The sequence below is a fragment of the Apteryx mantelli genome, chromosome 17 (genome assembly GCF_036417845.1).
Source record: "Apteryx mantelli isolate bAptMan1 chromosome 17, bAptMan1.hap1, whole genome shotgun sequence".
In the NCBI taxonomy this organism is placed as follows: Eukaryota; Metazoa; Chordata; class Aves; order Apterygiformes; family Apterygidae; genus Apteryx; species Apteryx mantelli.
The window spans coordinates 6808878-6821211 of NC_089994.1; the positions used below are offsets into that span (position 1 = coordinate 6808878).

Genomic DNA, 12334 nt, shown 5'->3' on the forward strand with positions numbered 1-12334 from the left:
GGCGCCGCCCCGCCAGCACCGAGCGCCGCTGCCGGGCGGGGCGGCCGCGCCGCCCATGGCCCCGCCGCGGCGCTGGGGCGCGGGGGCCGCCGGCGCGGCGGGGCTCGGCGGCGGCGGCGGCGGCGGCGGCGGCGGGGGGCGGGGGCCGGGGGCGGCGGCGCTCCCCGCCCAGCAGCCGCAGCCGCGGGCCGGGCGCGGGGGGCGCAGCGGAGCGGGAGCGGCGGCGGCGGCGGCGGCGCGCAGGGCCATGTCGGCGCCGTGCCCGCGCCTGCCCGCCGCCCGGTCAGCACCGGCGGAGGCGGACAGCGCCGGCGGCATGGAGCCGCCCGCGGCCGCCGCCGGGGCCGGGGCCGCCGCCCTGGAGCTGGCCCTGGAGGAGGAGCTGGCGCTGCTGGCCGCCGCCGGGGAGCCGCCGGAGCCGCCGCCCGCCGCCGCCGCCCGCGACCCCGAGCTGCTCTCGCTGATCCGGCAGAAGGAGAAGGACCTGGTGCTGGCGGCGCGGCTGGGCAAGGCGCTGCTGGAGCGCAACCAGGACATGAGCCGCCAGTACGAGAGGATGCACAAGGAGCTCACCGACAAGCTGGAGGTGAGGCCGCGCCGCCCGCAGCGCCGCCGCCGCCGGCCCCGCGCCGGCCGGGCCCCGGCACCGCGCCGCGCCGCGCAGCGCCCCCGCGCCGCGCCGCCGCCGAGCGGCCCCGCCGCCCCCGGCCCGGCGCCCCCCGGCGCCCCCCGCGCCGCGCCGCAGCGCCCCGCTCCGCCCCGGCCCGGCCCGGCCCGGCCCGGCCGCGCTCCCCGCCGGGGAGCTCGCTTCGCCCGGGCGGCTGCCGAGCGCAGGTGACCGCTGCCGCGGCGGCGGCGGCAAACCCCGCTCGCGCTGGAAAATGCCCACAGGTAGCCGGCGAGGGCCGCTCGCCGGGAATGCGGTGGAACGGGCTGTTCCTTGATTCCTTTTTTAAGCCTGGAATTCGGCTCTCACAGATAAAGGGGCTTGTGCAGGCGGCTTCTCCTGCAACAACTCTCTTGCACAACTCTATGAGAGAACCACCATTATCCCCAGGCTTCTTCTCGGAGATGCTCTTGAAATTTTAATTCTCCCAGCAAGGAGTTCTGTTTAAAAGAGAAAAGGCCCCTCTCTCACCTTTCTGGAGAGAGCTCAAGCAGTGCTGGATTTACATTCAAATTTCAAGTCACAACCCTAGACTAATTCTTCGTGCATGGTCCTGCCTATTCCTCATGGACTCTTACCTCTGGCAAGTTCAAGGGGATTTGTGAAATTACTGTAAGTCCTTTGTTCTGAGAGCCCTTTCTTCCTAGGGAGAGAGATTTGTCTCTGTTATTAAACCCTGTCCTTTACCCTATCTGATCCCTTCCTCTTTGCAGGAAAATCTCTCTGTATTTACTATTCTGGTAGAAACAATAGCAAAGGTGACATTTGCTCAAATTGTTGTTTAGTAGCACTATTTATCAGATTAAAATTTCCCAGAGAGAACGTCTTCAGTTTGTTCATTAAACAGCATAGCAAGAACAAACATATTTGCTGTTGGGCTGGTGTGGTTTTCCCTGTGAGTTGGGCTAGAACCTTTCCTACCATTAAGGGAAAAAACGTGCAAGCCCAGACACTTTCTAAGCTGCCTATTTGACTGTTCTGGCGTCTCAAATACTACTCGGGGTTTGCAAAACATAAAGATGGAAATAAGACTTCATAGTACTTTAGAGACAACCATGACTTCATAGTACTTTATGTAAAACAACATCTCCCAGATGTTTTCCTCCGCTCCCGTGGGCCCGCTCGGAGGCTGCTCACCTGTTCCTCGAGGTGGAGGAAGGCCCTTTCTTAAGAGCGCCTGATAAACGCGGCCCTTTGTTTACATCTTCTCATCCCATTACTCTCCCTCCAGCTGCCAGCTGAGTAAGAGTCCTGCTTTTTGGGCAGCTCATCCGGCAGGAGTCAGCGCTACCTGCTTAGAGCCAGATTTGCTTTGGCAGATATGAGGCTGTGCTATTTCACTGGAAAAAAAAAAAAAAGGGCAAAAACCCACAACTTGAATGTTAATCTGCTACAAAAGAAGCTTTGTAATCCTAGGCCGTGCAGATTAAACGCTGGCCTCCTCCCATCGCCGCTGAAGTGAACGAGATTTCCCAAGGAGCTTTTTGACCGAGGGGGAGCCCACGGCCCTCACCCGCTTGCCTGCGCCGAGCGCCCTCGGAGCACGGCTCAAAACGAGGCCTCCGGCGGGATCCTTGGAGGCAATCGCGCCCGATTTAGTGATGTCTAAATAGCCTGTAGGAAGGGAGGTTTTCCTCCCGGTTGCCGGTTCAAAGTTGTTTGTGAGAGCTCGGCGCAGCGGCTCCATTTCCCAGGAGCCGGCGTGCCGGCCTGCTCCGCTGCTGCTCTGCCTCCGGATGGCTTTCGCAGCGGGATCGCTCCGTGCCCCTTAGAAACGCGTCTCCACTTCCTCCGGGCTCCAGTTTGTTTCCTGTGCCGGCGCGCGCAGGGCACGGCTAGCTGGCGATGGCCAAATATGTTGTGTTTTGGGGGGGCGTTACTGAAGTGCAGCGTTTGTACCGTGCACCTTCCTCGGGCAGGTCTTCCCCTGCGGAGTCTCAACTCACATTCGTCACTAGATACAGAACCAAAGCCCTTGACTAAATTCCGATACGTGATCTGAGGCAGGTGCATCCGCTCCAAGGGATTAAAACCGTGAGCAGCCCCGTTCCTCTTGGACACCGAGGAGCTTGCCCTGTCCAAGCAGTTGGCCAAACGGCCTCGGAGCAGCTCCCCTTTGCTCTCCTCTCTGTAAATGAGGACAAACCCAGCTCAGTTAAGGAGAAGGGAAGCCCACTTTGGGAAGAAAATGCCTTCTAGAAAGCAATTCTGCGTAAAGCTCAGCAAGAGGCACCCGTAAAACAAGAAACCCCCCTAGCGAGAGCAGCGCTTTGCCCTGTCATCGCTCCACGCGAGAAGCTACCCCGATCGGCCACCGTGCAGGTGCCAGGGCGCGAGGCGAAGGCTGCGGGCACGAGGGAGACACGGGGGGAACCGGTCAGCACGGCCAGGCCGGTTTCCCTCCTCTTTGAAAGAGCGTCGCGGCCCCTCCATGCTCGCGCTGCCCTCTCCACCATCACGAGAGAATAAGCTCGATCTTCTCTGCCTCCCTCCAACTCAAACCTCTGCGCCGGCCGTTTACGGGAGCTCTATGCGGTGGGGACTGTCCTTTGCAGGAAGGGACCGTGATGGTTTTTAAATGCCTGACGAGGCTTACGGTTAGCTTCTGCATCACGTCCGAGCGTGTCCCTGCGTGCCGGAGGACTCGGGCTGCTCTGCTGCTAGCAGCAGGCTGGAGCCACAGCTTCCATTTAGCGAAGGCCCCGGATCTCTCCGAACGTTGCCTAGCAGTGAATGAGACACCGAGCTATAAAAGACAGCATTTTCAGCCTGCTGCTCGAACTGAAATTGCGGCTGCCTCAGCCACACTTAGGCTACAGGCTGCCTTTCCTCGCTACGGTTGTCATGGGCCTGATGCCGGGATCGCGTGCCTACCTATTGCATTAAAAATAATTACGATAATGACGGTCTCTCTCATTTGCGAGGGACCCTCGCTCTTTTAGTGTCTTGCAACGTGGGGAAATATTTTTGCTTTCACCTTGCATTTGAGGGTTTGCTAGAAAGAGACGGCTTTGCGGAAGGATTTGGGAGGACCCTCGTGGGGGCCTGCTGCGCTGGAAGGAAAAGGAGGAGCATCAAATAGACACAGCCATAAGATCAGGCAGGAGCCACCGTGGCATCTTTTGCAGAGCAAAAGAGGTGGAAGATCAGGGATAGCCCAGGGCAGAGGGTTGCCAGAGCCGCGACATCGAGGCCTCTTCGGGAAGGCGGCAGAGGAAGCGGCGTGCGGGTCGGCAGCGGCAGGTGCCCGGGGAGAACGGCCACCTCCCCGCCCGTGCTTCTGCCCAGCAATAAAATGCCACTTCGCATAAATGCAGTGCAATTTTCTTCCCCTCCTCGCAGGCTTATTCTCCCCTCCTATCGCAAGCATTGTGGGGATTGCTCCCTGGGGGATCACACGCTGGGAAAAACGGGCACGTGCTGCCAGCACGACGTCCAGGGGGGTTCTCCTCTTGGCTGAGACACGGTCTTCAAAGGGCGGCTAGACCCAGGAGAGAGCAGCAGCGGGTTATTCTGGGGGACAGATGACAACCCAGGAGAGGCTGCTGCTCTTCAGGTTTCCCTGCTGCTCTTGGGACACGGCCATGTCCCAGCCTGTGATCGCGCCGCAAGTTCACAAATGGCTTCGGTCACCAGGGGAAATTCAAGCTCAGAGCTTCTGAGCGAGGTTTCTTTCAAACAGGCATAACATAGATCTATTTTGACCTGATTTGCAGCTGTTTCAGTCAAGCCCTCCTTTAACTGAGCCTGTAAAACCTGCCTAAGTTCCCCTAGGTTTCTGCTGCCCCAGGTTTCACAGCCAGTCCTAAACAGAGCGATGCCTCCAGAACCAACAGCACTTTCTGAACAAGCTGTAGCCCCAAATGCACGTATTTATAATGTCTACAGAAATTGCTTCGTTGCATCCGTTGCCATTCGAGAGGGGACGGCATCAAACAATAGAGTTACTGTGTGCTATCAAACGACCAGCCGCTAATTAGGTCAGGAATAGAAGGAGCAAATGGAGACGTGATTCGGCTGTTGTTCGCGAGACCCCTATGACCAGAAAGATGCTGCATCTGGCTTCCTCATCATCTGTAAGGACACAGTTTGTACGTTTGTGGCTACAAAGGCAATTTTTAAAAGAATATGCCACCACCCAGTTGCTTTGGAGTTAAGTTAGGCTCCACTAAATCAATTGGCCTGCCTGACCTATATTTTCCGCCTATTGACATGCAGCCTGCTTTGCACTTTTCACAGTTGTTTCAGTAAAAAAATTCGATGTGCTCATCCACAGAGCCCAAGGAGAGGCTGACTGCTGAAAACGGGAAGCAGAGTTAGTGCCTGTGACCTGCCCTGACAGGGGATCGCAACCTCCATAGCAGCATCGCGCGCTCCCCTTCCCCGCATGGAAGGAGTGAGCGCTGAGCACGAAGGCAGGGAAGGAGGCAGCATTCGTATTTCTTTTTCCCCCTTCCTAACCTCTTTCCTCTCTGCTCTCTAGCATCTGGAACAGGAGAAGCACGAGCTGAGGCGGCGATTTGAGAACAGAGAAGGTGAGTGGGAAGGCCGGGTGTCGGAGCTGGAGAGCGACGTGAAGCAGCTGCAGGACGAGCTGGAGAAGCAGCAGGTCCACCTGCGGGAAGCGGACCGGGAGAAGACGCGGGCCGTCCAGGAACTCTCCGAGCAGAACCAAAGACTCCTGGACCAGCTCAGCAGGGTGAGTCATGGCGGCGAGCCCCGGCGAGGCAGGAGCCGAGCCACGCTCGTCGTGGGAAAAGCTCGCGGTGCTGCTATAAATGACCACTTCGGCACACGGGTGGGAAAGCTTTCTCGTTAAAAAGAAAAAAATGGGTCTAAATCCGCTCAAATTATGCTAGCGTCCCTATAAATCTTGTTGTCTTTAAACTGAGCTTTATGCCTTTAAAGAGCGCTGTATTTGATTGGTGAAATAGTTGTTTTGTGGATTGAGTGGTTGTTTACCGCATAGTTTTCTCAACTTTTTTGTATCTAAATTTAATTTAGAAAATCTATTTCTAATTTACTAATGCGCCAAACAAACGTAGCATGCAAGGAAAAGGCTAACTTGCAATAGGGTCAATGAGGTGAAAGGCTCTTTGCTGCCCCCTTCCCCTTTTTTTGACGTTCATTGGCTATCATTTTTTAAATTGAACATACCCTGTCACCCCACGGTGGTGCATCCCTGCGGATAACTTTGCCCATGGTTAGATGTGCGAGAACCTACTGAAACTCCTTGGAAAGACATGTTTCAGCAAAGAGCTTAACTCGACCTCTGCGTGAGAGAGGATTTATAGCGAGGCTGCTACAAATCAGTCTCATTGACTGAACACTTCCAGCGCAGGGCTTTTCCCCAGCAATAAAAAGCATAACAGTTGTTGCCTCCTCCCCCAGAAGTTGACCTGTCTTCCAGAATTAAGGATCCTGGGGTTTTTCTTCCCACTGGACAATCAGTACAAACAATTATATTAATGTTTGAGAACGCAGTTACTCCAAAAGATGGAAGTATTTTCTCAACGGCTGCTTATCCCAAAGTGATATAGCACACAGACTCATGCTAAAGAGACGCATCTAATGGGAGATGGAAAAAGCATTTCAGACCAGGTTTGGTCAGGGCTGAGTCTCTGGGGCTGATGCAGATGCTGCCTAAGGGAGGGTCGAGGCCTTGATCACAACACGAGAACCAGAACACTCCAAAACAGGACAAGCGTACGGGTCTTTTCACTTATCTTCCATCGATCTGGGTATGCAGCTTTTCCATGCCGCTGGAGGCGAGAAAAGCAGATTTGGGGTATAATACTCTGTACATGTACTTGAGGAAATCCTTCCTCATTCTGCTATATATTTTCTTGTGACATCCTGAACAAGTCACTCAGTCTGTGGATTTGGTTCTTACCTGACATTAAAAAACAAAAAACCTTCCCTAATTCAGAAGCACTGGTAAGTTGACTGGTGTGTTTAAAGCATTATCTCCCAAACATAGCTGATGTGCCAGAGACAGGATCTTTCGCCTCTTTGATGGACAGAGCATCTCACATACAATATGGACGTGAGGCTCTGTCCTAGCTCTTGCAGAGCTCCTGTGTCATCATGTTTGTATCTGGGGCTAAGGACTTCGCTCCCATCAGATTTTGTGACCCTCAGAAGGATTTTCTGTGTATATGGCTGATTTCTGTAACATAAGACAGGGAGGAAAGCCAGAAGGCTTGCTTTGAGGATGGTTCGATGTGGTTTAAAGCCCATGTGACACTCATTCTGCAGCAGCTGCTCCCAGCCCAGCTGCTCAGAGGGCCATGCGGCTAAGCCTTGAGCAAAGGAGCCACAAGGTTGGGTCCACCAGCGTGCAATGCTCAAGTGCAGATTTTGGTCCCTTAACTTCCTGTTGCTGCCAGAAATAGTCTGTGTCTGGGGCTTCAGAATTGCCACATCCCAGAAAAAAGTTGAGTTTTGGTGCTGCCCTTCTGCTCCACCCCAACCCCGCACCCGGCTCTGAGAAGGAGACAGGCATCCCCTAACGCACAGATGGGCAGAGACAGCAGCTTACATTTACCAAGGTCCCCCCGTGCAATTCAGCGCTTGTTCGGTTCCTTGCCTGCCCAAGACCTCCTGGTAACTCAAACAGAGTGATGGATACTGGGGATGGGAAAGGGCTTCCCAAAGATGTGACAGTCTGGGCAAGCTGGAAGTGAATTGGGAATGGCTTGTTGTGGCTCCCCCAGGGTTAGGTTGAGGCTTTTTAAAATCTGAGCCTGATTCGTGCTTGGTTAGTGGCTTGCGCCGAGTGTTTGGTATTCCATGCTTGCTACTGCTCGGTAGTGCAACTGCAGTCTTATTTGTCTGGTATCTTATGCCCAAGAGGTTATATATCTACTGCTTGAGGCGGTGGTGGTGCTCAAACCCTGGTGACCCCCATGGCTCTGACTCCTGTTGCTGCTTAGACTTTCAGTACGCAACAAGGACGAATAGAGCTACACGGATGCACTTGCCTACAGCCGTGTTGCCACAGGCTGGAGTTTTGCTGGGGATCATGAACTGAGCACCAGGAGACAAAACCCTACATGGATGTGCTGTCACAGCCTCGGCGAACCCGGCAGTGCTGCTTGTATCCCCCCTCCATGTGGGGTTCTGTGCTTTGTGCACTTCCCCAGCTGGCATTTTGTGTCCCGGTGGGTTGTTTGGGAGGAGAGAGCCACGAAAAGTCTGTGATAAGGCGATGAAAACCTCATTCAAAGCCTTAACTCTGCCCCATCCACCGCTGCACGCCCTGGAGAGGCTTCGCTTACAGGAGGACAGACAGAAGCGTTACGCTCTGGTACGAGACATTCTACATGAGATAGGCACTAGTTCTTTAAATTTTGATTTCTAAATTTTTTTTTTAAGCAATTAATGCCTCATGGCCCAGTTTTACAATACTTCAGCATCTCTCCCCTGGCAGAGGTATTCCCTTGCCACCAGGTACTACGTCAAGTGCCGATCTCAGCCTCACCAGCTAGCACCCCCTGGTCCTGCCTGCTCCTTCCAGGCTCCCCAGGCTTCAGCCACTTTACCTCAAAGCAGCACAGCCTTGGAAGGGAAGCGTCTGCCACCTCCTTCATCCTACCCCTCCTTGTTCCTGCTGCCTTTACACTTTCTCTGCCTCATTAAGCCTGCTGGGCCTGAGGACTTTTTTTTTAAACCCTGCTTTCCCTAGATGTGCAGGATCTATCCCACCAGGTTTTTTCCAGTCTAAGCACAGCCCAAACACTAAGCAAGCACGCACTCGCGCACACCCACCCAAGCGTAGCAGAGGGACACAGAAAGTACTGTCTTGCAATTAAAGCAAGGGACTGAAAATCCACAGCTGATTCTGGCAGAGGCTGATAAGGCTGAAGGATGGGGATTTTAAGTTTATTCCAGTCTCTAAAAACAGGGATAAGTGTCTTGCCTCAGAGTTGCCAAGAGGCTAAAATAAGGTCTGCAAAATGATTTAAGGTCTTCAGATGAGATGATGATATAGGAGAACTTTACATATCTAATAATAGTAAGTAGGCTATAAGGAGCTTTGCCTCCTCTTGAAATACAGCCCTTGGTGTGGGTCTGCGTTTAGCAGGATGGAGATACTGCCTGGGGCTAAACACAGTGTAAAACCACGGAGGAAATAGGTGGGCTGGATTGCGAGCTTGGTGAGAGACATGATACAGACAAAAGATCAAGTTTAAGGTTCCCACAGTGACCTTGTTTTTTAATTTTCTGTTTGGTGATTTAATCCTTTCTGTATGCTGGACTCATTTCCCTCCCACCCCAGCACAGCAAAACACGTAGTAGCTCTCAGCAGCGTGCCCACGCCAGCCCGAGCTCTCATTTTACCTGGGAGAGCGGCAGAGCACATCGTGAGCAGCACGCCGGGTACATACCACTCTTATCGCAGCGCTCAGAGGTGAAGTATGGGAGAGAAAGCACGCTTTTGCTATAAAAGTAGTGGCTTGGAAATTATTACATCTGCGTTCTGCTTCCAGCTCCATTGCAATCTTTCCCCCATCTGTTTCGGTTCCCCATGTGGAAAACAAGAAAAAAACCTATGCTCTCCCTCCTTTTAAGTTAAGGAATCGGGGGGCGAAGGAAAAGGTCTCCTGCGTGTGCCCACAGCACCCAGCAGCAAGAGTCCTGTCCCCCTTCGGGCTCCCAGGAGCTCCTAGCGCAAGTAATCGCAAGCAGCCCTTTTCCCATAATGAGGCGACATATTACTACTTTGTCAGGAAGTGAATGAAAAAAGGCTTTCACACTATTTCTGCGTGGCTTTAGCAGATGGCTTTCCCACACACTTCCTGCCACCGCGCTCCGCAGCCGACGGCTGCACGCGCTGCGGATGGGGATGTATCCTGCCCCGTTCAGACTTCTTTCATGGCACAGAGCGCACCAAGAGGTAATTTAACGCTGTCAAGCTCGGGGAGTTTTTGCAATGGAAAGCTGTTTTCGGCGGCAGGAGGAAGCGTGTCATCGCGCACCGCTCAAACAGCGCTTCGTGCTTGGAGAGGAGATGGCCGCGGCTGCCCCCTCGGCAGGTGCTTCGATCACCGAGTCCGTATATTTGCTGGGCGCCTCAGGCCAACAGACCGCTGCCAAGAACGAGGCGTCTCAGTCGACGCCACCGGTACAGCAAGGGCGGCCAGGGCGCGTAAGCACGCGCCTCCGAGCGGGTTTTCTTTGCTGGCCACAAACCACCCTTCCAGCGACATTTCAGCTGAACGGCTTCCCCTCCCTCCCCTCGCGCTGCAACGCACGCAGCGGCGCTTCAGAGGCCTGTCAGAAACCAGCTGACTTGGATTTGACAGAAATGTTTTCCTTATCCGAGAATGAGCTGACCATATTATATTCTCCCTCCAAAATCACTTCCTTTGAATACTTTGGTGTTCGACAACACCCTTAGGAAAGAGGGCTCTGTGGTCAGTTACTGGTTTGAAGAGCTTTTTCTGAATGGTTCTTCTGTTGGTTCTGTCAGCACAGGAACAATGTTGTTTCTGATGATTAATCTGGATTTTGTATAAAGAGCCGTTAGAACCAGCGCTGGGCGAGATCCGCTCCTTTTGCCGCTCCGGAGGTCTGTAGCCATTACACTGTGAGCAAGCTTAATTGCCTTTAATTCCTTATTATATCTGTACAGATGCTTAACACAAGCCTCCTTATGCTCCTTGTTTATTAAGCTGTCTCGGGTAACGCGGCAGGGTGTGTGGGGAGCAGCACGCTTAGCACAGAGGCAAAGCGGCCAGGTCCCTCAGCACAGCCGGAATTTCTTTCCTTGAGGAGAGGAGCGCCGAGGCGGCCCAGGCGCAAGAGCCGCCTTTTGGACTAGCCCCACGCGCCAAGGTGCGGATCAGCCGCTGCACTGGATTCTTTGCATTTTTGGGGTACAAAACGCCTCTAGGTCTCGCGGTGGCTGGAAGCGTTTGCTGGAGCGCCTCGGCACAGAGGTTCGCGCGAGTCCTGCACAGCAAAGCCCTCTGCGAGGAGAGCGAAAACATCCCTTAAAAAAAGCAAACAAAAGCACCTCGCCCTAAAGGTGGCAGAACCGCACAAATCCCCGCTCGCTCGTGGGAAGGGCAGAGCGGCCGCCGCATCGCCGGGGCCAGACAGGGCCGCGGCCACCCGCCAGGCGGTGGGACAGGGCCGCGGGCCGGTGCCGCCGTCTCCAGGGACCCTCGCCGGTTGCTAGGTGACGGCACGCCGCGCGATCCCGGCTGGCGATGTTGCTGTGGCGACCGGCTGTGATTCCTCCGCTTGTGATGCCGTGACAGGCGGCGGACGCGCGGGGAGACGCGCTTGTGACGCGCGAGGCGGCCGGTCGGCGACCACCTACCGCCCCCGCCGCCGGGCTCGGCTCGCCGCCCGAGCGCTCCCGCTCCGCTCCATCCCCTCCGGGTCCTGCAATCTTTCCCAAAAAAGATCACCCGGGAGATCTCCCAGCCCAAGGAGGCAGCCGTTGTCCACAGCACCTGCAATGAGCCACGGCAGCAGGCTGCTGGGGGATGATAAACGTTTCATTCCCCTCTTAAAAATAACCCCTTGCCAGCCGGTGAGCGCACCCGGGCAAGGGTGACTCCGCCGCAGCACGGGAGCGGAGGAACCCAGCCCCGCCAGATGCCCCCGGAGCCTCCTGCCTCATCACAGCGATCAGCAAGGAACAACAGCCGAGGCAGTCTGGGATATCCCCACCAGTGCTGACTGCCTGATCTTCCACCGTAACGTGCTTTTTCTTGCACATCAGCCAAGCCCAGCTCGCACGGCCCAGCCTTCACCACTAGCAAGTAGCACCAGAACAGGTTTTGGGAGCTTCCACAAGGCTTTGGCCTTGAAAGATTAGAAATACCACTCAACAGCAAACAGGAATCCAGCATGGGACCAAAAGTCCCATGAAATTTGTTCTGGGATGAGGAAATCAAAGTCCAGAAGAGCCCGTTCCCTCTTGATGCTTAAGTACAATGCAAAACCAGGATCCAAATAGAATAGCCATTTGAAATAGTTTAGAAATTTATTTTATTTTATTTTTTTTTTTACACAGTAGCTCAGAGGTAGGGCGATGTGGGCCAAAAGGATTTTTTAAGAAGTACTTCTGCTTATTCACACTTGCTGTAAACACTTCCTTCAGGAGGTTCTAGAAAGTAGGACACAGAAGGTGTTTGCATCCAGCCACTGCATCGCTAGCTAGAGCTACACAAGATTCAAGGCTTTGGAAATATCTACATAGGAAAAAAAGAATTAAAAGCATTTGATCTTTAAAGAGCTATTCTGGTTTATAACATTGGCACACCTTGTAATAAAAGCCTTTCTAAGTCCCTTTTTTAAAGTAGGATTGCTTTTTCTAAATGCAATTTGGTAGACCGTAGCTCAAGAGGGAGGTCTCTTCTACACTAAGTTTTTTGGCCAGCTCTATTAGGTGCTCTGATTACCCATGAAATCATAGCAGCCCCTTGCAAAGCAGCCTGGATTTTAATCAGCATTTTGTTCAGAATTGTTTTCTGCAAAATCCAGCTTACCTTGAGCACAGATGCAGGACTAGCCAGACCCTCTTGCTGACTTGTCTGCTGGATGCCCCAATACATCACAGAGCTGGCTCATGCTTGGCCAAGCCATCCAATGGGACAGGGAAATCCCACCCTGGGTGGGAGCAAGGAGCTGCCGAGAGGTGAGAGCATG

General features: G+C 54.2%; 1 protein-coding gene across 1 annotated transcript in view; it reads left to right on the plus strand.

Moving 5' to 3' along the window:
• The first annotated feature begins 247 nt into the window (after positions 1–247).
• The window catches only part of BICDL1 (BICD family like cargo adaptor 1), a 42045-nt gene continuing 29958 nt past the window's right edge, over positions 248–12334 (plus strand). Inside the window, exons 1-2 of the mRNA XM_067307046.1 lie at positions 248–586; positions 5151–5366. Coding sequence (XP_067163147.1) covers positions 248–586; positions 5151–5366 — 555 coding nt within the window. The remainder of the gene's footprint in view (positions 587–5150; positions 5367–12334) is intronic.